The sequence below is a fragment of the Patiria miniata genome, unplaced genomic scaffold (assembly GCF_015706575.1).
Source record: "Patiria miniata isolate m_02_andy unplaced genomic scaffold, ASM1570657v1 HiC_scaffold_30, whole genome shotgun sequence".
Taxonomy (NCBI): domain Eukaryota; kingdom Metazoa; phylum Echinodermata; class Asteroidea; order Valvatida; family Asterinidae; genus Patiria; species Patiria miniata.
Genome location: NW_024037070.1, coordinates 6,419,546 through 6,447,271, shown reverse-complemented (window position 1 = coordinate 6,447,271; position 27,726 = coordinate 6,419,546). Strand labels below are relative to the sequence as shown.

General features: G+C 42.2%; 1 protein-coding gene across 1 annotated transcript; it reads right to left on the bottom strand.

Moving 5' to 3' along the window:
- Positions 1–2,304: 2,304 nt before the first annotated feature.
- On the bottom strand, positions 2,305–25,911 carry LOC119739493. The gene is made up of 5 exons (XM_038214469.1): positions 23,307–25,911; positions 12,026–12,237; positions 11,607–11,705; positions 4,939–5,045; positions 2,305–4,342 (listed from the first exon to the last, which is right to left on the bottom strand). Exons 1-5 carry the CDS (start codon positions 24,764–24,766, stop codon positions 4,244–4,246), a joined length of 1,977 nt encoding a protein of 658 aa, XP_038070397.1. The 5' UTR covers positions 24,767–25,911; the 3' UTR covers positions 2,305–4,243.
- Between the last annotated feature and the right edge of the window lie 1,815 nt (positions 25,912–27,726).

Here is a 27,726-nt window from a genome sequence, read left to right as displayed (position 1 = left end):
TTCATGAGAGTACGGTAGGGAGCTGTTTCACGATTGACCTATCGCCTTTTGCAACACAAGCTCCAACTATAATCCAACACCAAAATTAACACCAAACCCCACCAAACCCCAACCCTAACACATACACACAAATGTGTATTCACCTGCAATCGTGGACCCCCTATTGTACCTCCTTTGTTTGTACTAACTTTTGAGGAAGACCTCCAATGTATTTTGTACACAATCGTCAATTGTGGACCTATATTGTCCTCTATTGTTCAACCCTATCGTGTAATTGTTCAGCGTCCCCTAATGAATGCAGTAACAAACTCACACTGTAAACGCCAACCCAAACACCAAAAGGGCAGAACTCATTTTCTGGATGGAGCGCTCGGTGCGTTTTCACCGATAAAAACCTCATTTTTACCTTCGCCATAGGCCTGTGACATCTACGTGTAACCTTCATGTGCAACAAGCAATGGCAGTTCTACGGGGCGGGGGGGGGGGGGGCCTCAAAATTGTTTTTGTCTAGCCCCCCCCCTCCCCCCAAACAAAATGTAAGAATGTGACGTACATGGGAATTGTCTCCCCCTAAATGAATAGTCGCGAGAAGGGTGCATATTTTGTACATTTTTAGTTAATATAGAGTGCCTGGTTGTAGGATTTTATCAGCGCTGCCCATTGAAAATATGACACGAGAAAAAGAATATTTTAGAGTTGAATTGAGATTTTGGTGATAAAACGACAGAGGAAATTGTGAATTTACCTTTTTTTGTCGACTTGAATTGAATTAGAAGGCAATATTTTTTTTCTACGATGCTCAAACATGCAACAGATATAAATCTTAACATTCCATAGATCCAAACATGTGGGGAAAAGGGGTATAGTGTAATAAGCGTTTAGAAATGTATCAGCGCTCCTGAATCCAGCAGTCACTAAGCTCGGTGAGCACGAGCGATGCGCGCCCTCTGGTGTTGAAATCCTGTTGTCTGGTTCCCAGCCCTAAACTAAAGATTCTAACCACAAACAAATACATGTAGCGCTGTAGTTAACAATACCGGGCGCCACCAAGAGTTTTCCTCGCAGCGGTAAAATGGTCAATTTTAGCGCCCATTGTCGGAAATGGCGGTCAGGCAGTCAATTTCTTACCGCTGAGGGCGTTCTCATGCACGAAAAATCCAAATACAAGGTATTTAAACATTCCCAGGATGGACAATGGAACGTCACTCAGAGGAGAGTGCATAATCTTCCTATTACATTTTGACGACCATCAATTGCACTGCATTGGGCAAACCCTATTCCCGCCTCCTTGTCCGCATTATCCGCATTACTCATTGACAGGCTTGATTCAAGACGATTCTATTGTACTCTTCCTCAAACATGATGAACAGCCGCAGGAGGGCGCTGCCACGGACCTAGCGGAATGCCAGGGAGGTATAGCGGTGATTGGAACTGATCCCACTATTGTTACATACCTCTAAATAATGATATTATAAGGCATGGATTGTGAACTCGGTGCTTAACAAAAGAAGGCGCTTTTTAAACTTACATCGCACAACCTTGCCTTCTTTGTGTGGACTATATAATACCTGAATACAAAACAGGTCCACACGATGCAGGTTGAGTGAACCTTCTGTGGACTAAGCCAGGGGCCAATTTCATAGAGCTCCTTAAGTACAAAATTTGCTTTAAGCACAAAAACGTCTTGCTTAATAAAATCAGGTTACCGGCCAAAACTCCATGCGATTGTTATGCTAAGTAAACAACAGCTAAATACCAGTCACAAGCAATGTACATCACATGGTGTTTTGGCCGCTAACCTAATTTTACTAAGCAATGTTTTTTCGTACTTAAGCAAATTTTCTGCTTAAGCAGCTCTATGAAATTGGGCCCTGGTCAACCAAAGGTTTACCCTTCTCTGGAAAAACAGGTTTTGGACGCATTTGGGGGTTAGGGTTCTTCGTGTAAAGATAACTTGAACTGCTGATACGAAATGGCCAAGACATTAGTGCGAGTAGGCCCGCTGGTGTGATTGTGGTGCCATTAGAGGGCGCACTATTCACCGTCCACTATCGATCACTAGCGTCTTGGGCCAAGACTAGTATTGACAAAGCACAGTGATATTCTTTTTCACGAAGTTCACAAGCGTGTTCATGCAATTACGAACTGAAGATCTATCAAACGTTAGTGCTTAGAGACAATAGTTTCACTTTGTTGAGAAAAAGAATGCATCGAAGAGACGTGATATTAAGCGAGTCCTTCGCTCCTTTGAAATTTTCAAACGACACTTGGTTCATTTCGTTATACACAGAAAACCGGTCACAATTCTGAAACCCATGATTCATGGAAAAATATTTATTACATTGTGCGTGCATTGAAATGGTATATAATTGACACTTTTACAAACTTTGCTTTTAAAAACCATTCGTTCAACATTTTGGTATACGATCTTCAGTGGTTGAGATCTTGAGAGGGCGCTGTTGCCTTTACCTCATGAACTCTGTGGTGCGCCTCAATTATTGTGAATCACATAGTTTTGAATTACGTCCAACTTTTTCTATTCTACGTTAAGTAATTGTACTCACGTTACGAACCCTGAAATCGAATCAAACGTTTTGTGCGCTTTGACTGACCAACAAATGTCACTGTTCGAGCAATATACACGGGTACTACAAAAATACAATCGGTTGGAATATGTACACTGATGAACAAAGAAAACATTTCTTTCCTGAAATGAGTTTTGTTAATTAATTATAGCTATTAAAAACGTTCACACAATAGTTCGATGATTACCTAGTCTCAGTAGGAAATATAGTGGAAAATATAGAATACAGTTATACATCATAAAATATAGAATATCATTAATTATATAATACAATCTGATTAGTAAATTACACTCTTGTGACGTTACTGTGCTATAGGTTCATGAAAGTAATTTTGTGACAAATCCGGTGCAGCGAGCATGCAAGGGACAACAATAGTGACATGCGTTCAACCAGATAATTATTAATATTTAATCGCACTAATAGGTCACTAGTATTTTTTAAAATAATACTAATATTCGACCAAAGATGTAATACTTTTTCTGGCATTTTGAATACCAAAGCGCCGACAGTTGCACAAACCGGTACCAATGTAACCCAAGGATAAATCAAAATTGTCGGTCTCTGGTCTGACTAAAGATGCAGCGATGCGTTTTTTTTTCAAGCTTCGACTGTACAGAGAAGATGGGTACTATTTTTTGTTTTGTGTCCCCATATACCTTGGTGTCCTCCATCATTTGCCTTGCCTGGTGCCCTGCATTATTTGCCTATGTGCCCTTCCCCATTCCCTTATACAATGCTCCTGGGTACGAAAATTTGGAGGCGGTGCGGCAATAGAGGGCGCTCTTGTAGCTACCGTGGAAAATTTTGGGGAAAAATTATTGACGCGCTGACCAGAGACCTACTATTTTGTTGTTGTTGTTGTTGTTGTTGTTGTTGTTGTTGCCTAAGCCTGAAAATAATTACCGGTGAAGACGTATAATATACTGGAAGAAACTACAAATGACACATGTTGTATGTAGGCCACTTGGTATACCCTTAGATGGTATCCGAACCATCACTAACACTGGCCGCGCCTGTAATTATAATGTCAGCCATATTATAGGTTGGCGTGGACATCAGGGAATGTTTTTATATGGGCTTATCTAGCTCCCGAATCTGTTTTCTTGAAACTGAATGCTTCTTGAGTTGGGAGTTGCTAAATGGTAACACATAGCAACCGATGAAAACTGTGTGCAAATATGTAAATGTTTTCACCGGCTGACGTAAGACCGTCTACACCTATATAACGGTGGAAATGTGTATTGAACCATTAGGTGGGGCATCATCTAAGTGCCTTTATTCATCATGCAAGTGCATAGCTCTTGGCTCAACATCGTAGTGTATTGCTGTGGTAGAAATAACACTCCTCTGCGTTAGGTGCAGTCAATTTCCGGCTAAGAAATACGTCTACGGCGATCACGGTAAAGCGACACGCGCACACAGTCGTGTTTTACTATGCCCTGAAGGACAAGGCTTTGTGTTTCCTTTTGTCCCTACAATATAACGCCCTCTCACAGATAAGCACACACCCTCACGATGGAGGACCCGTTTTCAACAAAAGACGAACGCTCTAGGACAACAAAGAATCTGTTTTGTTCTCTCTTGTCTGTCTGTCCTGGGGTTGCAGTACATGTACACCCGTGTGCACCCGTATGACCTAGGTGAACTGAGTCCGGTCATCAGTCACACATCCCGGGCGAAACCACCACACGTCGGACGGGCCCAAGATCCTCGCGCGGCTCTTCAGTCAACCAGTACGTCTGCATGGCTCCTTTGCCCTGTCAAAGGATACGAGAAACAAAATATTACAAAGGCTTTATGTAATTGTGGACGAACGGTAGACGGCGCTTCGTGACTACTTTCGAAAACCCAGTGATAGACTGTTTCCCGCATGGTTTTGTAGTACTGTTAATTAAAAAACAGTCAGACGGACACTTTTGGGGGAAACATACTGTAAATGTTTCTCCTGTTGATTCAGCGTTTATGATTTTTCAAAATCTCCCCCGCCATCTTGCGAAAAAAGACGACATTTATATTCAACCCCGCCGGCGAATGTCTTGGTATTAAAATTGAAGAAGATTCGCGAACTGCTGCCTTTGAATGTCAATTATTCATTCAGTATTCTAGGAATTAATATATTATTACAACCTTGTTGCTTGCAGTAGCATTTTTTACGACATTGATTAAAATCCTGACTCGAGGCATTCGGCGATGTGACGGGGTCTGATATAAGACCTCTGTAAAAACCCTGGGGATAAACTTAATAACAAAATGAAACGCGCATAACGCCTGCGCACACGTAGTGAACAACAAAATGCAGGATCACGTCATAATACCTGTGGGAAAGAGGTTAAGCCAGGCGCTGATCTCTTACCTTGACTACCGTAGTTTCCCTGGGGACGATCACGAATTTTCTCTTGCGCGGGGGAGCTTTGTTGACCAGCTCGTCCCAAGTTGCTCCACTAATTTGGATTCGCTGAGCTGTCAACAAATGGAGGTAATGAGGGTAAACTAATCAAAATTCTTTTCCTTATAGTTAATGAGACGCTCATTATCCTTACGCGTAATTGGCGCATGTAGTACGATATGAGTCTGAGGGACCCCCCCCCCCCTCTTCCTTGTGTTGGTCATTGTGTAACCAGAATCTCAGGAATTCTTTTAAGATATCTAGGGGGATGTGTTAGGTAACAAGAAAAAAAACCAAAAAAAGAACGAAGCAATGATTGTGAAGTTTAGTTGTTGTTTTTTTTACTTAAAATAAATCCTTATTTCCCCTCTTATATTATTACTCGTAAATTATTCCTTGTAAATTGTATTCAACAGCAAACTGGATTTCTGTGCCAATCAATTCGATTATACTAAATATTTATAAAAAAGAAAACTGGGGGAAAATCAATAAGAAAATCTGTTTACGAGAGAATCGAGGATTTTGGACAAGCTGACAGTCACAATTTGGCGGCAGAAACCGCCAGCCATTCAGCTGATTTCCGTACAGCCCTGGGGGCGATACGGGGCATCGCAGTCACGCCTTAGCATTCATGTCTATTCCCATGTGCTGTGTCAACACTAATAGGTAGAATGCCCCGCATTATCGAGGATCCGGACACCGGAGGTTGGTGCCACTTACTCCAAGCCCAATTATACAGATTCCAACTGCGCCACACCTGCTCCCATCACTGTACTGACGATTGCCGAATGTTTACTTTATCGTACAGTTTGCTTTTGAACATAATCGGCGGGTGCTGTCGAAGAAAATGTAAACATGATCTTCTTAAGGGCAGTCTTTACAAAGTTAATATTCTTATGGCATGTTGGGTTACCGGTTCTATGTGCACCAAAAGGTTTCTGCCACAAAATTAATGCCACGGCATTTAACATCGTATGTTTTATGTCTTAATTAGCAAGCATTCAGAGAGCGCAAACCTTTACCAAGTACACCCAAAAGAAATACTCGCATAAATGGTGAAAAATCTTAGCTAAAACAAAATTCCCGGATCCAGATCCGGATCACTTCCAAAATCTAATCGATATCCTACTAACAAGGACCACCCATAAAAACATGTTCATGCAAATCCGTCCAATAACGTTTGAGTTATCTTGTTAACAGAGGAACCAACCAACCAACCGACCGACCAACCAACAAAATCTGATGAAAACATAATCCCCTTGGCGAAGGCAATAAAGGCAGTCTGTGGTTTTATTTTCAACAACAAATGTGCACTCTTGGTTGCCTTTCCTAAAAAGCACACACTTATTACACTCAACGCCATTCGAGGTCGTTTCTGGTCACCACCGACATAAAAGTCTTGTATTAAAATGCAAAGTGCCGCAGCATCAGACGTCGAACTCGACTACTGGTATCGGACGCTTTTCAAGCCCTTCCGTATTATTGAAATTCTGCGGCATATTTCCATCTTAAGCCTTTTGGTCAATTTTCTATGAAATGGAAGCATTAAGGGGAAAACATACCGCACCAGTCGACCATCAAAGACAGGATAGGAGGGTTTTACAAGAGCAATCTACGCTGGATGGCTGACAGGGAAGAATCACCCGTTCAAGGCCGTCTGTTAATATGAACGGTGTTTTTTATATATTGGTTGGGGATGATCGAAAATTCTTGCCTGCGAGCACATTTTTTTTTTTGGGGGGGGGGGGGAGGGTTACTTTGAAATCGATTTAATAAAAATCCAAAATAAAATTGGATGTATCTCCTGTGGGATATAAATGGTAATGATATTTGTCTATCAGTGCAAGTTTAGATTGTGTTTTTACCCGAGGGGAGCTCGTCTTCTAGCGAAGACGATTTCAGAGCCAATGTAGCGCGGATAGTCTTCCGGCTTTTTTTGGCCATTCTTAACATCGTTGAAGGCCGAATTACTTTCGGATGTCGGTTTATACCGGAAAGCCATCTCGTTTGAGAATCCCACGGCGAGTCTATTGCTCTATCCGCGGCGTGTATAGCCGAACCAAGCATGACTAACACTCTCGACGGGTCTTGAACTGAATCTCGATCCGTATCCCGATTCGCATCGATATCTCTCTGAATTGGCCCCGCGGCATTTTTTCAAGGGTCATTTTCATGGATTTTCTGTCGTGAATTTCTCACCCAGACGGAAAATTTCTTCCCGGGGATCAAGATCTCAAGGAAACTGGACTCACGATACCTTTTTTTTTTGGCTGCCGCAGGAAAATTTTATATGAAAAAAAAAAAACCTCGAAATTACTTTGCAGAAGTGGGATTTCAAGGAATGCAGAAATTGTGTCAGGCCGTTATCACGTTTTGAGTGTTCATGTATATTTTAAATATTTACTCAAGTATCGGAAAAATGATCGGAAATCGATCTATAACTATTAACATTCATTTCGAATACCTTATGTTGCAGGTAAAACAATTATTCATAAATACTAAGACGGTTTACCCATTCCTATTGGTCGAGAGCCCGTCACGTGGCCGGTTTTAAACGGTTGATAAAGACCGGCTGGCTTGTCCTCAACATTTTTCCAGTGTCACGTGAAATTTTGACTCCTATGAAATTCATTGCCTTTTACCGTTTTTTTTTTTTAGGTTTAACGTTCACCAGCCTCACGTAGGCATGCGCAATACTACCACTGAGTCAGTATTTCATAGTTCTAAATTCAAACACACCGGCACAGCTGCGTTCTGCGCCACATCGCGCAGTACGCGCGACGCGCGAGCCAATCTCCACATAAGGAGTTGTTCACGCCAACCCACGAGAGGGCCCTACCATATTGGGGTGTTTTGGACAGAAACGTTTAGGTTTTTTTGACCGAAAACGTATTTATGAATGGGATTCGGCTCGGGTAATAATCAGCGTCCAGACTCCAACTGGTCTTAAACATTGTGTTTAAAACTGGCCAAGCACACATTTTATTACTAAGTGAAATCATGGCCGGGTTGAAGTCCTTGGTTCGAAAACTCGGGAATTGAAAACATCTGGCTGCTTTTATTAATGTGATGGTGGCTTTGGTATGACAATGCGCTTTACGATGTGTCTGGTAAAGGCTTCATTGAGACAGTGTGTGGGGTCATCAACCACAAAGTCATTCCTCCCTGAAGCATTTCCAATATATCATGTATTTTTTTCCCGAGTAATCCATAGATTCCAGTAATGAATTGATATCACAATCTTTAATACCAAACATATGTTTGCCGTAGGTGTGTGTCTGTGCGGGGGCAGTGCACAGTACTATCTTCCACTCAAGACGCACTTCGATTTTACTGTAAAGTGATGAAAATTATGTTGTTTTGGACAACAGTTTTTGTTTCAATCCCGAAATCGATAATTGATTAAGTTCGGAGCTTTGCGAATCGCGCCTCTGAAAATGAAAACAACAACGTGTGCTCACTGCAATAAAGGGGCGAAACTCGAGACCATTGACCTCTATAGCTAAGTTGTTAAGAAGTCTTTGGCAAATTTTGTGAGAAGGCTTAAAAGGGCATTACAGCCTTGAATGCGCCAAATTGTGCTACAAAAGGCGTTTTAAACAAAATATATTAATTTGAAAGATCATTTAAAAATAGGAAAAAAAACGTTCACACAACCATCTTTTTAAAACTGGGCGTTATTATTTTTGCGAGAACCGGGCGAGAACGAATTTCGGGGTCACAATGTTGACTCCGGAAAAAAAATCGAGCTGTTGAGTGCTACAATCCTGCCGCACAGTGGTTCGCATTCTGTGAACGTGTATAGAACAACATGCGTGTACTGGCACTGTGTGTATTATATGACACACATGTACACTTCATTGAAGTACGCTGAAAATACGTAGCCGTATGATACAAAATGTCCTTTCCTTTCAACCAGACCTATGATATATTATAACTAAACAATCCAAAACATGACATTGTCAGAGCTTTCAGACCGGAATACCCATTTCAGCGACTCAACCAACGCTCGACCCCGTCGTCATCTAGCACAACTGCAATCCGGTATTTTCCCAGAAGGACTTTTGGAAGGGCATTTAAGACGATCAGAGATACCTGAAAGGGTAAGCCTTTTCTAATAAAATAGATATCGTGCCCACGCAGAATAATTCAGTTTTCTGTCATTACCGATCTTGATTTAAAGGCCACAGGGGACGTTGGTATTTCATGTGGATTTGTTTTGTTCAGTTTCACATTACAAGATCACTGTCTGACCTGTTGATGATTCAATTCTGTGCCCAGAAACTGGTGATACTTGTAAACCTGGGGACGCATTTAGTAAATTAGCATTCGGTGTGCGCGAGCGCTCCAATTACCGCCCGATAAGATAGACGACCGTACTTATATATCCAGGTTTTGGGTTTCGGGGTGCTAAAGTGGGTGGTTTTTTTTTTTTTTTTTTTTTTGGCTTTAGTGGCTCATTTAATCAAAAATCTAATCGTTGAAGGTGGGAGAGGGTATCTTCTAGCTGTTGTGGAGTGTTGGTGCTTACATATTTATCCCCTGGCTCAATTTTAAGCTAGAAAGGGGGATATTGCGATAGTGTATTCCTTCTGTGATGTGTAAAGGTGAGAATGTTAACACCGGCAATCGTGGACTTGGGACAAAAGGGTTAGGGCAGAAACAACACGTCCACGATTGACCGAACTTCCACGATTGAAATTTGTGTACAAAACCAATGAGAGCTGTTGCTAAAAAATAAGTACAAACAAAGGAATGAGGATTAGGGACAATAGGGGGTCCACGATTGGGTGTTTACGAAGATGGGTACGTGTTCTACATAACCCTCGAGGACCGACACTCAAAGGTAGAACAACAAATTCTTTCCTTTCAGTCATCGGGCGTTGGGACTTTTGTTCCAAACGGTCCTGCTTAATGCTGTCATATGAAAAGTCGGACTTCAATCTCAACCACTTGAAGTTGCCCGTGACAATAATCTTTGAGTAGGGTGACTTCAGATGACGTAAGACATCTGAAGTGGTCAAAGGTCATCTAGGGGTCAAATAAGGTCGTTGTTGGTTTTGGTTAGGTACACTGAAAAGTATGCTTATACTAACTGACTACATGCCAGGAGGATCGCGCAAGTTTCTTGCAGTATTAGTTAAAAATTGGAATTCTACCGAGTCACCACTAGCACTGAAGGACTTACGTTCCCTCCCAAGTCATAAATGACGGACACATTTTGAGGCATTCGACTCTGATGCCCTCCCGTTGTACAAAAATGCCCTGAGCCGTATGTGCCGGGGTACCGGTATATAGGGGTGCTCTCTTTTGTAAAAATAATGAGCTCTCTCAAGTGTGACGATAGAATACCGGTGGCAGGTGCAATCTTCACGTAAGTCCTTCAGTGCTAGTGGTGACGAGGTAGAATTCCAATTAAACTTCAATTTCATTTCATTTCATTTCCGTTTAATTTTTAAATTATCTTGCAGCAACCAACCAACTTCGCACGACACATTATTATCCTTCGCAGTATACGTGTTTCAAATGGCACTGCAGAAATTGAAGACACATACGCTGGTGATTATGTCTTCATTAATTCCACAACGTATTCAACGTACACCTGAGCTGTCTAGAAAGAAATGAGAGTTTTAGTCCGCCATGGGTCAGTGAACCCTGCAAGTCACTGGGGAAATCAAATTGGAGAATTACACTGTCATGGTACGAGCAGGCACCCTATAGACCTACTGCAATCACTTTTTTACGGGAGGCTTTAAGGAATTTACTCTGATCATAGACGTTCTCTCAAGATTTGCTCTCAAGATTTGCTCTCGAGATTTGCCCTCAAGATTGTAGTTTGTAGAATTTCGTGTTTGCAATGGGAACATTCCGCAGAACTGGCACACACGTTACTTGGGAGTCCGCCAGGAAATCAACATTACTATTCGTGTACTTTCAGGTAAAGAATAGTCAAGAGAGTCACGCTAGAGGGGGTTGTAGGGGTGTGACCGCATTACTTCCCGTTTGTTGGTCTCTTGGCAAATCTGTATAGTCACAACCAACCCCATTCAAATTGACTTAACGAATCCCGTAAGAAATCTCCGTTGAGACAGTACGGGGTTTTTATTGACCGTTACACCACTTGCAGGTACGAGTACTACCTCTAGGTACTGTACCGCTAGGTAAGTGAACACGACTGCATTTGTTGGGGCTACGACAGACATGGTTTTGTCGACGCCAACATACCAAGCCACTTTCTTTTGTAGACTTGTCACGAGTCATAAAAACGTTGCAGCCTAGTTGCCAAAACCGTACGCTTAATTTATTGTTATATAATTTTGTATATATACATGTATATAGGTTGCAAAAACGGCTGTGCAATGTTACCAGCGTTGCGTACAGCTCGGGTTATTTATTATGCTGTTCTGTAAACTTTGAATTTTATTTCTTTTATGAAGTTGCAATGATGTTGTAGACATTGTCACAACGTGACACAGTTAGCTATGGATAGGGGACCTATGCATCATAGGGAGTGCACCTCCCTTTCACAAGACAACTTAATCTAAATTAATACGCGTGTACGTTCAATCATGAGTGCATTACTAAATGCTTCAAAATGTATGACGTCATTTGTCATTTCAATTAGGACACTTTACCTTTGCCCGTAGATTCCATCCGCGATGCAGTGTTTACGGTGTCCCCGAAGAGACAATACCGAGGCATCTTTATTCCAGCAACTCCAGCTACACATGAGCCTGTGATATATAAAACAAAAGGAAACTATGGCAATTTCACACAATTTCATTTACATGTCAGGTCAGAAGAACCGACGTCGCTAGACCGATTTGAATGAGGGGGGGGGGGGAGTGCGAAATCAAATTTGCCGACACATCACTCCGGGCTGAAATAGCCAAGAATTGTTCCAATCATCTGGCATCCGCAAGATCAAGGGGGTGGGGGTGCTTGACAAATCTGACTGATGGGGGTGCTGTTCGAAGCGGAAAGTAGGTTGCGATGGGCAACAATTTTGCCGACAAAAACTAGATTGCTATAAGACAATAATCCCCTTGTTCACCTGAGTGCAAGCCGACTCTCAGACTAAGGCTCTCCGCAGGAAGGTGCGGTATCCGGAAGAGTTGCACCTCCCGTAGCAGGTCCAGCGCCATGCAGGCGATCTCACAGGCGTGGTTGGCCGTGGGTTCGGGTAGGCCCGAAGCCACCATGTAGGCGTCGCCTATTGTCTCCACCTTGTACACGTCGTACATGTCGATACAGTTGTCGAACATACTGGAATATGATAAAAACAGTGTAACGTTTATACCTTTTTCCCCAACAGAAAGTAATTGGTATGTCCCCAAAACACTCTACCCTTGTCTTTATGGCATGAAAGATGGGTACCGTTCCTTGTTGGATTTTTTTCTCCATATTCTGTCTGAAACAAAATTAAGAGTTTTTGGAGAGTGTGGTTTTCCCGGCCTTTTTCCCGAAATGTTCATTCACTTCTGAAAATCAGTCTTTCCTTTTCGTCTGAATTTGAATGCACGTCTTTGATCCCACTTCAAATCAACGAAAGTCCAACCGTTTTCATTGTCTGTGCATTCGGTTTTGAGAAACAGGTGGCCAATTCCGTTACCTGTGCATTCGTTTATGCAAGCATACTTTTTCTAAATTGATTTCAGGTATACAGCTAATTTTATTGACGGTTAATGAAAAGAAACCCCTAATTGTGTCTGGTGCCGATGGCATTAAACTCATAATCGCCCTCTAAAAGCCCAAAAGAAGTCTCGCAAACGAATCTGAAAGGACACAAACGAAAGGTGCTGCTCAATCACTTAATTGATTGTAATTACAAATGATGGACTATACCTTTAAATCACATTAAAAGCTAATATAGGTTTTCCCGGCCAATTTCCATACCCCCACTGAAACGGAATCGATTCCTCTGGTAGCGAAAACGAAGCGCACGTTCAGAGCGATTCTCCAATTCAGACGAAAATGAATGACCTATTTTCAGAAGTTAATGAACATTTTAGGAAATTGGCCGAGAAAACCTTTATTAGCTTTTAATGTGATTTATAGGTATAGTCCATCATTTGTAATTTGTGCATTTTGTTCGTATGAAGCAACAAAGTGCTCAAAATCTAAAGAAGGGTGCTGAACAACTAACCTGATGAAGTTGCAAATCATCTTCAGCTGTATATTTCGAGAAAAACATTCTAGGATTTCGATTTCAAATCAAAACTTGCTGAATCATGTTTTGAATTGGGCCTGATCAGCGTCCGAGACATGTTCTCGCTAGCCTACTGCCATAGATAGTACTTTTTGAGCCCCTGCGTGAATGGCAGTAATAACAAATGTCACGTGATGTGAGTTCCACCAATCAAATGACAATGATCTGTATGTCGGTTATATAATGAATGCTTCGAGTGGTGTAGTGAAACTAGCCTCCCGAGGTTATCCATGGACATTTTATTTTTCCCGAGGCGAAGCCGAGGTAAAATAGAATGCTCCTTGGAATCACCGAGGGAGGCTAGGTTTACTTCACCACGAGATAAAGCATTCAATATTTGTTTCATAACACTTCACCGACAGATTCTGCTTGGTTTTAATACTTTAAATTATTTAAATCTGAACACAATTAAAATAAATTCAATTTGGTGGGAAATGTATTTCTCTCTTCCAAACTACCCCTTCCTGAAATGTTTGAACCCAACCCTGTGGCGCGCTCTCTTGTGAATGATGAACAATACGCGCTTCGCGCAACGCGCACACCAGCATGCATCTGCACACAAATACCGCGCCGTGGAAATAGTACTTTGGTTGCTAATGGTACAGTACTTTGGTTGCTACGGGTTTAGTACTTTTGGCCTTGCACAGAAAGATAGCAAAAATAGAAAGTATCATGTGACTCGCTCTAGGCCAATCAAGACACAGAATTTGTGGGTGAGGTGTTATAATTCAAACTGGACATTGGACTATCGTCTAAAATCGTGCGTTTGATTAAGCAGACTTTATGGCTAACCACTGTTCTTGATCCTATATAGGTTAATGAATCAAATAAACGTGTGTTTTCCGCTGCGTCTGTCATTTCCAATCCACACAATTTAAACTTTAGTTGGGACGAGGGATGAATCCCAACTGTCTCACCAGGATGTAAGGCAACAGAAATGATTACGAATTTCTTCTGTTGACTGGAAAATCCAAAAAGTGCATTACAAATTTGGAATACGCCTCAGTGGTAGTTTATTTTACATTTGGCGTGTGGCAGTGAAATGCCATGTAGTCAAACAGACCTAGGGTTTTGGTGCACAAAGTTGCAATTCAGACAAAATAGAACATGACCTGTAAGAAAAACCCAAGAGTTCAAAACCCTCCGATAAAGAAAAGATAACACTTGTTTTGTACGCATACAAAATGTAGGCCGTACACGGCAAGGCAGCCTACTTGGCAGTCTCAGCTAGGCGAAAACAGGCCGGAACGCGCATTATTGAGGGATATTTATAGCTACACGGGGCTATTAGCATTTACGATTGGCAGGGCTAGAGCCTGCAGAATCATCGACACACAAAGACATGTCATTTCTATCTCCAGCTCAGTCGCTAGAAATGCAGACTGCAGGAGGCACTGCGCTCATCATAGCATCACCGTTTTAACGACGGGACGGGCATGTGGATTTTTGAAGAAACACCGTTTTCGAGATAATCGCAAGACATGTTTCTCCTATTTCAAAACTGCAAAAACTTCTACTTTGCAACAACTATTAACCTTCACATAATTTGTTGATGGGTAACCTTCAATTTGAGCCCGGTAATTAGAATTAACACAGTGGTTAATTAGCCAAAATTAATCCGTCCCCTCGTAAAAACGAAAATCCCAGTTTTCAATGTGTTTTTTTTCCAAAGGGAAGGAGCGCGCGTGTTTACCCGCGCGCAGCTGCCAATGTAACAAAGATGTCCCTCCCATAACCCGTCCCTTCGTGAAATCGAAAATCTCAGTTGACCTACTTTCACGCCTTTCCGTGCAATAGGTTTTGTACGTGTTCTAGGAGCAGGCATGTTCGCGTCTCTTCGTGCCGGAAGACGCAAAATGCAATTATTGAGAGGCCTACCCCTGGCATCATTAATATAGTTTAGGAATTATGATGTTTTGCTTACGGAAGCATGTCAAAATGCTCAAGTACCATGTTTTAAAAGCAAAATAGTGAGAAAAAAACTGGAAATCTAATAACAAATTTGTCAATTTTCACGTGCCCGTCTCTTCGTGAAAACGGTGACATCATAAGCAACAATGTTTAACATGGAGGCAGTTCAGTCGGCATCATTAAAAACCAAACTCCGCCGCATGCGCAAAACAAATATAGGTTGTTGCTGAATTTGAACGAACAATGTGTTAAAATAGGCGGGAAAACCTAAATTATTCTGACCGATTTTCAGTTTCACCAAGTTAACGCTATATCGCCATGTCCAGTCTGTCTGATTTTCCAGACAACTCTGAAGCTTATAAGACTGGCACACTTGAATTGTCTTCCGGGTTCAAGTTAAAATCCATAATCCCCACTCAGAATTGTTCCTTGGGCGACATTCCCTCATGAGGCCTTTGAAACCCTAACCGCCCCCAAGGCTACAAATAGTCACCTGTAGTATGCATTTCTTTCCATACAAGTGTGCACAACAGTTGCACCTCTATGTTCCGACACCCCTATGTTCCGACAACTCAACCTATATGTCTCGACATCCCTATGTTCCACCCCCCATGTTCCGACTGCACATATTCTTATCCCTATCTCTAACCTTTACCCTAAACATTACCCTAACCCTAACCCTCACCAGGAGTATACAATTTTATGTGCAGGTTGTCGGAACAGGGCTGTCGGAACATAGGGGTGTCGGATCATAGGTTAAGTAGTCGGAACAAAGGGTGTCGGAGCATAGGGGTGTTGGAACATAGGGGTGTCGGAACATATATATGTTGAGTTGTCGGAACAAAGGGGTGTCAGAACATAGGGGTGTCGGAACATATAGGTTGAGTTGTCGGAACAAAGGATTGTCGGAACATAGGGGTGTCGGAACATAGGGTGAGCCGTCGGAACGGGGGGGTCGGAACATAGAGCAGTCACCTGCACAACACATGTAGTATTCCATGGTAATTGGTCAATGACGCACAAAGAGTCTTTACCAAAGTCTCCCCGATAGTGAATAAAGTTGGACGACTTTGGCTTTCTTTTTGATAGACAATATTCGTCGTAGAACTGACATACCGACGAATAAGCGAAAACGTTGTTTCGAGTAATTCGCGTTTGAAGTTGGACATTTTTTCTGGGCGCCGTATTTTACCCTTAATGTTTCGATAAAAACCCTTTTAGTATATAGGCCTATTCGGAATAAAATAGGAAATGAGGGTTGTGAGCGCTATAAGTTCCCGTTTCGTCATAACCACGTATCAGAATTATTTTGAATCGACGGTTCTCTAAGACGAGCTACATCACCAACAAAAGAAACACACCCACCGTTTCTATCCGTGCAAATAATATCCAAGTGGCATGCTCTGAGGACGTCAGCAGGATTTTTCCCATCTAATTAGGTGGCTGCGTAATCATGACCTAAACCTCCTCGTAAAAACAAGGGCCTTTTAGAGAAGCATATAAAGCTCTTGGTTCGAATGGGGGAAAACAACTGTGTCACGGACTGTTTATATTTCAATACGAAGCTGAACAACAACAAAAAAAGGTTTCTTGAAAGGGAGTGAACTTTTCTTAAAAGCGTTGTGTTTGCTTTTAATTTGACCAATGCAAAGCTGAAAGCTCTACTCGCGGTACAAAGTGCCACAGAAGGAGCAGAAATTGCGGAAAAGAAAAACAAATCGATAATTATGAAGAGCACAAGCCATGTTTGTCTTAAAACATAGAGTATTAGGTGAGAGAGAGCATGCATGTCCTCATAGCTCTACGTTGAAGGCTTTTAACATGGCTCTTGATGACGGCGATGTCTGAAGTGTGGATGTGAGCTAGTAAAGAGACGGCGAACCGAGTATCCGTCACCGTGAACGGGGACGGCAAGGTTAAAACACGAGTATCTGCCGTAAGACATTGGGCAATCAGACTGACGACCTCTTGACTAACATGCGGCGAAACATAACCTCAAGTGGTCTGGCCATGATTTAAATGTCAGCAGATACCGTGAAGAATAAAAACGGAGAGGACATTTAAGAAGAAAAGAAGGTTTCCTTAAGAACCACGGTCAGTCCAAAAAGACGAAGGAAAACCATCCAAATAGCTTGTTGCCAAGGCAACAGTGGTATCCCAGGAGACTATGATTAAGACGTAACACGTCAGGTGATTAGCAACTGACCGATACACTCTCTTTGAGGGCGTATTCGAAACCACGTTCTCGTGTCGAATGAACACGAGAATGGGGTTTCGAATGACGAGAACCAACACGCGAGCAGTGTTCTCGAACAGTATTTTTAATCCCCACTTATTGGAGAGTAGATAAAGAACGGCTAGAACAAAGATGGCGGACTTAGGCCCCTACTGGAACTTGCGTTACGTTTTGTGCATAACATTGAAGGCACTCATTCAGTGCAGGAGCAATAACGATAAAAAAAATGTACGTGGTCATAGAGCTGGGCTTGTCAGCCTTGTCTCGGCCAATTTTTATAGCCGCTTCGGGATTTTCGTATTAATTCAATTAATTGTCCCTTTGTTCATCCCGCCTTTTAATACGGAGGCTGCCGTCTTGAATGTTTGCTCAGCTGCGTTACTTTTTGTGCATAACAATGAAAACCCTCATTCATCGCGTTTTTTGGGGCATAACATTGAAAGTACTCATTTTGTGCATTACATTGAAATCACGAGGTCATACAGTGAGCTTGTCAGCCCCGTCTTTGCCAATTTGTATAGCCGTTTTGGGATTAATTCAATCAACTTTCCCTAGTTTTCATCACGCGTTTTGATACGAAGGCTCCCATCTTGGATTTTCGCCCAGCTGCACTCCACACGCACACAAACGTGTGTTCAACTTTTTAGGAGGACTCCCATAGGTTTTGTACACGACCCCAATCGCGGACGTTTGCTGGGAATCCTGGACGATATTGTTCTCTTTTGTTCTCTGGTAATTTTTTCGTCCACGGTTTGAAAAGATGAACACGTACACTTTGGTGTTAGTAGTCGGCAACACGAGAACACTGTTTGCGGGTCACCCGAGAACACGGTTTCGAATACGCCCTCTGCGTCCTGATCCTGTCCTCAGAGAAATGACGACACACGTCAATTAGCATGCCACTCCAAAAAGAAAACGACAGGCAAATTTTAACGTAATAAATAAATTTTCCCCGTTAATATTCTGAAGAATTGACATAAACTGCTGGGGAGTGTATACTTTATTCTTCCAAATGAATTAGATTGCATGTGTTATTTTAGTTGCCTCATCCAAATTGATATTTTTCTCCATACAATTTTACAGAAGATGTTTCAGAACATATTGAAAATCGTTCGTGAAACTGTTACATTTTATGCATAAACTTGTTCTGAGTTTTCAACGTATAGATTTTTTTTAACACGTAATTTTGAGTGGATTATGTTGCACAAGTCTCGTCTGACAATGTTGTGTGCATGACCCCTCATACTTCGCACAAGCACACCTGACCCGACAGGCAAATTCAAATGTTGAAAATTACACGTGCAATCGCGCGCAATTATCAGCATCCAGACTCCAACCGGTCTGAAGCATAGTGAGTAAAACCGGCCAAGAACACATTTATTCCCTTATTCCCTCAAATTGCCACTGCTTTTTACCATATTGATCAAATTGTGTGCGGTTCAATTAATTTTTGTATTAATTTTTGTATTGTTCAAAACTTGGAAATTGTTCCCCTCTTTATAATCGTGATCAGATGTATCTTGTTGTTCTCTTTTTTTTTCTTCAGTTTTATCACAATATCTCGCCTGAATTTGCCTTTAATGCACGTTACCCTCTGGAATGCACCAAATTGGACTACAAAATGCGTTTCAAATTATTAATTGGATAGAAGTTGTAAACGTCATTATTGCGTGTTACAGTGATATTGACCTATTGCCTTTTGCGAGTTAGCCACGCCACTTAGACAACCCCATGAAATTTCTCGGCCTTGCGCGTTCCGCGTCCAAGCTGCGTTGACGCGAATCTACCGCGATAGGTTAATTTTTGCGAGAACCATGCGAGAACTCTCTTTAGTGCTAGTTGTGAATCCTGAGTGTTTCGCATTTTGCGGACTGTTAGAAACAACACACAACGTGTAGCGTACATTGAATAGATACGGCGTGAAATACGTGTGCGTGTGACAAAAAAATGTCCGCCGCATCCGAAGTAAACAACCGGTTTTTTTGCGTATTTTCTCGTGAACGGTAAAATATAAAGTACCTTCCCTCTCAACTAGATCCTTTGAAATAGGATCAGTAAACAATCTAAAACATACAATGTTTGGGGCATCTCAGGCCGTAACACACCTTTCAATAATCTTCAGGTGGATTTAAGTCAAGAGTATCATCACTCATGCTCGTAATGTGCACTTCCTGCGTCGGGGTGCAGAAATAACAGCTTATCGCACATGGCAGGCATCTCTTGCGGTCAATGGCTTGTGAACAAAATCTGAGCGAAAGTCGAAGGTTGATCAGCTGAGAGATGATTTTTTAAGGCCTCCAAAGACATGAAAACTCGATGTTCATTTCCCGTGGGGTCTTCTGTGACGATGCTATCATAAGACTCCGACTTTATATTTGTCAAAATGAGAGTACAATACATTTCCCGGTCTATTGTCAGTTCTTCTATAATAGCAGACAAAAGGCTGGGAAATGTATTCTACTTCATTTTTGACAAATAGATATACTGATGCTTATATGGTTGCATCATAGAGATGCGTTAAAGTTACTAGAGCGCGAACTTAGGTACAAAGTGATGCCCGGCCTGGGCGCATCCATGTTTGTACACAAACCTATGGAGAACTAGAAATTTTGTACGGCTTTTGTACGGCTATATGCATATCTGCGTTTGTATTCCATACCGGTGCGTCATCGAAGCAGATACGCCCAAAACCGAAACGCACGATCAGCAATGAGCGTGTCATTTTGATCTACGCAAGCAGCGCAACGCGTGAGCGTATCCGCTGCAGCCCAACCTCGTCCCCAGTGCTTACTTTATTTCCAACCACGCTTCCAATAGAAAGCCCTGGATAGGAAACTTTCTTCTTGTATTCTGATTCGATACCGCAATTGGCTTGTAATGGATTTTTATCGTGTACTTGGTGCTATTATTCACAACGTGCAGTACGTGTTTTCGCGATCATTCGTCCACGCCTTCTCGAAAATACTAATTTCCTTTCCAAATTTGCTCATATTAATATGAGATATGATACTGCATGTTGTCTCGATAAGATCCGTAACAGTTTAATTTTAAAATATGTTTTCGTAACTCACGCCGTGCTCGCGCTTCGACGAATTGACTCTATTTTTTACCCCAGACACCGCATAAAAAAACAAACGCTAATGTAACGCATATCCAGGCACCAGACTGTTCCTCATTTGCATACGTGTTCAAAAATCTTGCACATGCAAATGATCCAATACCATGGTGAGTGAAGGGCGCGTACTGTTCGACACCCTGGGGACGAGGTTGGCTGCAGCCTTGATTAACCGTGTTTTGTTTTAACCGTAACACGCGTGACGTTCTCCTAGCGCGTTGCATTTACAGTACACTTTCAAAATTTAATCCATCTAATTTCATTAATGTTCTACAAACACGCACATGAATTTAAAATGTCTGCGCCCAGGACGGCTTTAAACATGCTTCAAAGCGTCTGCGCGCGCAAGAATGAGGAGTAAGCGCTCTAGCTCTAAGGATTGCATCGTTTGACGCCCTCACAAGAAAATGATACCGAGAGTCGTGTAGAAATGAAAATTTAGTTGAAAGAAAGGAAAGCACACTGGCCTAAACGAAAAGGGGACTCGCACCGTATAGATCATCGACGCAATCATTCAACCAAAATCGTTTTGAATTATCAGTGCGATACACTCTAAAAACAACTTAGTCAAATTATTGACTGGTTTTCCTAGTTATTGGAAATTGACTAGGAATTTAGTCGAACATGCAAAATTTCATACTATGACTAGAAAAAGTAGTTGGGTTCGACTCCAATTTCAGTTATTCGCATAACTATTTCTTCAAAGCCAGGAATACTGACTGGAAAAATTTAGTAAGATTGACTGATTTTCAGTTGCACTCAGCTGACCCTGAATGGCTAGTCAAATTTGACTGGTTTCTAGTCAAATCTGACTAATGCTTTTTTAGAGTGTACAACAAAACAATAATGACTGCTGTGATGTGGAACATGTTGTTTTGAAACCTCGAGTGTTACATGCACCCCTCGCCGGGGTAAACAAAACGCCATATCCCACGTCACAAATCACACTTGCATAGAATGATTGGAGTAAGGTCATTAATCCAATCATTACTTTCTGACTTTCTGGTTTTACGCTTCATGCTCCTGATGGAGTTTTCACACCGCGACACTGCAATCAACGGCCGACGCGAAGAAGTTGACGGGAAGGACCGTTAAAAATAAGTACCGTTATCGGTTGGCAAGAATTTAATTAAGAATCACTGATTTTCACAACTATTCGCACGGTTTATGCAGCGCGTACTTTGTTTTTTTGTTTTTGTTTTTTGAAGAGCCACGATGGAACGTGTGATAATCATAACATGCAGGTGTGATGCGATTGGTCACAATTTTCAGCACACTCAAATGAGGCAGTTGACCAAGGATAATTACTGTCAAAACTAATGCATCTTCCGCCGGCCCCTTGGCTCGCTTTATTTGCCTTTTCTCTTTATTTCATTGTGTGTTTATCCCCCGTCGTCCGTATAGCTAGCTGTGCGTGTTCACTGGACAACAAACAGATATCTCTTATGCAGCACGCAAAATAGTTGCCTTTTGCGATCTGGCGTATTTGAGATTTGCCCTTAATCAAATCTGACCGTCCCGCGTGCTGACAGTCACAATGATGTCGGCAGCCCTCGTATCCAGGACAAAAGGAGAATCGCATAATTGGGGGAGCGTTATTACGGGAACCCTGAATTCTTTGCCCGCTGCAATTAAGTTATGGTTGTGTTTATTTTATTGTGCACTCTTGATCACATTTGGTGTCTTGTGAGGACAATATCGCATACTGGGTCAAGCTAGTTTTTAAACGTCTTGAGCGAAATGAAGCAAAAGAGGAATTTTAAATTAGCATCCAAACCAAAGAACTGATTTCTATATCTATACATGGCCTACAATGGCGTTGCACCTTGGGCCTTATCGTCTTTGATCCCGTTTTATAATGTTTGGTTGTAATTATCGTATGCCGGTGTGCAATCGTTAATTTCAAAGCATGATGGAGCTGCAAAAATATCGTTATAACTCGAGCAGGAGTAATTGTTGGCAAAAGGGAACTGGATGCAATATTCTTGGCTGAGGCTAACGCCTCGTTAAAGTTGGCACGTCCGTGATAATGGGAGTGTATAGCGCCCTGTACTTTGTCAGTGTTCAAATTGAATTTGCTATCTTGGGGCATAAAATCTTTGGGACTCCCAAATAACATATTGCACTGAAAGCATCTTCCCAGGAAAGAACATCCAATTAGATTTTTTTTGGGGGGGGGGGGGAGTAGCAGCGTCCCGCTCTAATTTTAAAACCAAACTATACGCGCGTGGACAAGAACCAAATTATTAAAAGACCAAATAGACTCTACGACGCAGAGTGTCCTAAGCGAATTTGCAATCCGAAATACAGTTTTCGTCCCTAATTCGGGGGAAACTGGGGGAATACATTAATTGGATTTTTTTTAGAACACGGCAGTAGAGCACGGACAAGCGAACCGTTTCTCTTTTTTTTTTCTATTTGCATACTGAAATAAGTTCAACGTTTTGAGCTTTGTTGGATCAGTTGAGGCCTAGTTCTAAGGTCACTTGTTCTCAGCGGAGGGCAGTCAATTATCAGGAAAGTGGTCATAAATGAACCCAAAGAACTATCAGGTTGCTTATGAATTTCTTAAGATTCTTAACATTTTATTTTACATTTATAAAATTCAATATGTCTTTTTTCCCCAACAAAAGAGTAACTTCACCTCAAAACCTTAAAAGTTCAGTTGGTGTACACACGCTATAAGGTTAAAGTGACTATATATTTGAGATATTAAAATGACAAAGTCGGGTCTGCTTTGTGGATAACTAGGATAACCCACCTGTGCTTAAAGGCGTGGCATTGTTCAAAGTTAAGAAAAAATAGACACATTTTGATATTATTTGATATAAATTATAGGGCCTATAACCTTGATATGGACTTACCAGTACAGTTCATTGAGCAAAGTCACCACCTCCATCGGTGTGCTTCGTGCTGCCAGGCTGGTGAACTCGACGATATCACTGAAGTAGATGGTGACACTGCTGAACTCCTCAGCTATCAGCTCCTTCTTCTGCCGCAGCTGATCGGCCACGCTGCGGGGCATCATCTGGTACAGCAGCTTCTCCGTGGTCCGTTTCTCCGTTGCCAGTTCCTGGGTCTTTTTGTCCAATATGCGAGCGTACTTGCCGACTTTCCCCAAGAGTCGTTTGGCTTGCCAGAGCTGGAAGACACCGAGAGATAGCGAGATGGTGATAGTAAGGGACAGCACGGTGACGTGGACCACTACCGCCTGCACAGCCCCAGCAATGATCGCGTCGATGTCCCTGCGGACAGAGTCCGTTTCCTCGAATATAACGTTGGCAACAATATCCACAAAGATGGTCATGTTACCGAACCAGTAGTCGGACATCAGCCTGGCCTGCTCCTCACCGCTGCTTTCACAGGGGTTGCCTCCGAGTATGATCTCCTGCCTCATTGTGTTGATGTGCGATTCGGCGGGGTCTTTAGACCGCACCAGGTCCGTGTACAGAGCGGCTGTTTGCTCCGAGTAAGCGAACACCGTTGTGATCTGTGAATCGCCGCTCGACAAGAGATTCCGGAACCATTCTAGGTTCTCAGGACTCAGAGAACAGCCGGCGTAGAAGCTGCTGCCCAGAGCTCGCTGAATGCCGTACAGATCCGCCGTCTGCAAGAGGCCGTCTTTACACACGATTCGGGGCCAGAGGCTTCCTTCCTTCAGATTCGTACTCAGGGTCAGTGCTCCGATAAGAAGTTGGTGGTTGATATCGGTGTAGAAGTTAATGACATTGGCAATAGGTAAGACGTCCTCCACGGTGTCTACAGTTTGCCTGTATCTGTCTAGAGCTGAGAGAAGACCGTTCTTAGTGGAGATCACCTCGCCTGATACCTGCAGCTCCGACAGCGTCTCCAGCAAGTTGACAGCCCGATCAGTCGAAGACCTTTTCTCCCTCAGCGTGTTTGACAGTTCCGCCCCAGTCCGGTTGCTGCTGACGAAAGTAGCAGTCAATCCTCGCTCCACTTGCAGGGCGAGTATCAGGTCCGTCATGCGATCGCTGGCAGAGATTGCCTCCAGGGTGGCTTGGGAGTCACGAAGCTGAGACACGGTGGTGGCCAGAGATAAAGCAGACATGACAGTCAGAGCTACCAAAGGGATAACGATCACCGCCAACATCTTGGCCATGTCCTTACCGATGCTGTGAGCATCGGTCGCCTTCTCAAGGACCATTTTCATCTGGAGCTTCTCCATGGCGTTCGTGCCGATTGAGGCGTGGCTTAGCCTGACGCTGTTAGCGCGCAAGCGAGCCTCGGGCTCGAAGGAGCTCCGGCTCCCAGCCATTTCTTGTCTAGGTGCCACCTTGTTTCTGCCCGGTGTCATCAACATTCTGATACAACTCCCAAAACCTTGCAGCCGATGCAGAATATATGATTGCAGCAATTCGGTCGAGCCAACGCACGATCCTTACATTTCTAGCTCACAAGTGATTCTGCTGCACCAGTGCGTACCTGCACACGATTATATGCACTGTGCGCTCGGATTCATAATTAGACACGACGAGAGGGGGCGCTCTCAATTTAATGCATGTTCAGTCAATCAAAATGGGCATATGATTGAATACTCTATAATGCCTTCAGCATTTCGGCTTAAAAGCAATTTCAAGCTTCCGAGAATAAACTCGGTGATTACACGAGTGCTACGTGATGCCGATAGAAATAAAGTTGAATACATGTGACGTGTATTCAATCGCGAAAAACGTGAAATCAAAAACTAAAAACAATTTCTGAAAATCAATCATTCTTGTTTTCGTTTTCATTCAAAAATCTTCCCATATTTGGTGTGACCTACTTCAGAGAGCCTGGAAGTAAAAGGTCACGTGGCGAGCTTACGGAGCCCTCGCGCTGCTGCCCGCCTATGGGCATTTTACACTGGGTCGCCCTTTCTCTTCTTATGATTTTTGACAGAATGGTTTCTAACCGCAATTACCCCAAGAAACATACATGTTGGAATTTTTATCTTGGTATTCCTCAAGAAAAAAATGATGAGCAATCACTTGGAGATGGTTGAAAGCGACTTTTACTTACGACCTGTCACATCCGGCATTTTCGTTCCACGGTCTCCTTGTTCGTTCACGTTTGTTTTCACATCGCGTACTCGTTGCGTGAGAATAACCATTTCCCGCGGTTCGCAGTACAGCGGGAAATATATAGTTGTCTTGGAGTTTCGGACAATGCAAAGTGCACATCATGAAGCCAGGTGGTATTCGATAACGGGACGTTGGTTGAAAGGTTTAATAGAGAGACAATGTGACGATGAAGTCAGTTCTGGCGAGCACTCCACAGCACCAACACTATTTTCTAAATCATCGTTTACGTTTAAGGAGAAACGACGAAAAAGTGGAGATTCTGCGCTTCGAATGGACGAGGACGTATCCGACGTAAAGCACACTACGTCCCTCCTGCAACTATTGTCCCGTTTTAATACAAGGAAACAAAATGTGTCGATTCTTATTAATGCTTTGAGCTATGAGATTCATCTCATAGCTCAAAGCATTAATAAGAATCGACACAATTGTTCAGCATTGGGTTGCTGGGTAATAAAGGCTTACTCTCGGGCCCTTATTATGCGCTTGTAATTACTGGATCTTATTGTTAACCTTCTGCATGGGTGCACATAACTGTTGTTCCATTCTTCACGATGCCCAGCACATTCGACCTATATAGAAATACATCACATTACACACGCCATCTTTGTTACCATCACATGCACACGATCATTGTAATTACCTCTCTGATGGAGTTATACATGTACATGAATGTTAGTGTTGCAGCTACGCACATATACTGAATTAAAAAATTAAAAGCTATTGATGCGTTCGTATGGGATGGAGGATTTTTAGAGTGACGTCTCAAGAGTAGTTTAAAGAAAAATATTAGGAAAAAAAAAGAGTATTCATAGCAACATGGTATTTTACAAGCTGAAGGCCAACATCTTCATGGAGGAGAGCGTTGAAGGCTTTTGGGCACAGGTTTTTGGAGCATTTTAACAATTTTATCCGTGTTTTTTTACGTCGTTCTCCGATGATGTGTTATCTTAATCTCAGATACAACTCTGTGTAGTAAAGATGTGAGACCCGGTATTCTAAAAGTCTTGTTAATTGGTTTAATGTGACCAAAATTATAATGTCATTTTGTTATTAGAGTGCAAACAGTCTTTGCCATCTTGTTGATTAATTGTTTAATGTAATCCTTTTACTAGAGGGCAAACAGTCAAGTTTGCTAGTTTATTAATTGTCCAACGTGATCTTGTCATTTTAAGAGTAAACAGTCTTTGCTAATTTTGTTAATTGTTAATGTAATCTTGTTATTCGGGCAAACAGTCTTTGCAGGCGGGAACAAGCGGCGCTCAAAGTGCTCTGCTATCGCCTAGTATAAAATATTATGAGGTAATAGTTGTAATTAATGTCATAATAGATAAGACCGAAAATGTATAATCAACGACGCAAAGATTTACCTACCTACAGCCGATGGGTTCTAGATTTAGTCGGGCTGGCTTGAATCGCTGTCCTTATCAGCGGTCACTTGAGATTTGTGTGTCAATGCCAATGAGTCCTTCAAGTTCATTACAAAAAAGGAACTACATATCCTGAAAGACATTTTAGTCTCCTATGAGTTTCAGTTTCACCCAATGACCGCCACAAAAATATTCATGAATTGTCATCTTTGTACGAGTACACCGAGTTCCACTAGTACACATGTATTTGAGATTTTCGGAGGTGAGGGGTCCATTTTTGGCACGAGATTTCTCTTTCACGTCAGCCGATATTTCAGTTTCCATAAATTGAGATGCTAGTAATAATTTTACAAACTGGGCTTTTTTCAAGGGTAATTTTCTTAAGAAATCAATGTACCAAAAATAATTGCAAACTTTATAGTTTTTGCACGTGACTTTGTCCTATTCAAGGGTTCCGGAAGCGCGCCACCAAGGTTGAACTTTCATAAAACCGTAGTTTAACCGTAGCGTGTTAATGTCAAAAAGCCGTGGACAAAGCCGCTATAAGAGCTGATGAGAACTCAAGGCTAGATCCTCTCCGAGGGCCTGGAATTGGGAGGTCTCAGGGGCTATGGCTTTGTCTTTGGCAGATAATACAACCAGATAAGTAAACAAATTAAGGCGGAAAAAGTAAAGGTTTGAACGAAACGCGAAAAACCACTGAGAACAATCTGTACGTAAGCGCTCTTAAATAATGTCCTACAAAAATAATGAATTAAATACTATGCGCAAAATAATATTGATATTAAAGATGTATAGGCCTACTGCATTGTTGGAAATGGGAGTTGGAAGCT

Excerpts from the sequence above, each read along its gene's own strand:
- LOC119739493 (XM_038214469.1), bottom strand. The coding sequence starts at position 24,766 with ATGTTGATGACACCGGGCAGAAACAAGGTGGCACCTAGACAAGAAATG. Across the intron at positions 12,238-23,306 it reads TTGCTCAATGAACTGTACTG|TATGTTCGACAACTGTATCG; the intron begins GTAAGTCCATAT and ends ATCATATTCCAG. Across the intron at positions 5,046-11,606 it reads GATGGAATCTACGGGCAAAG|CTCAGCGAATCCAAATTAGT; the intron begins GTAAAGTGTCCT and ends ATTTGTTGACAG.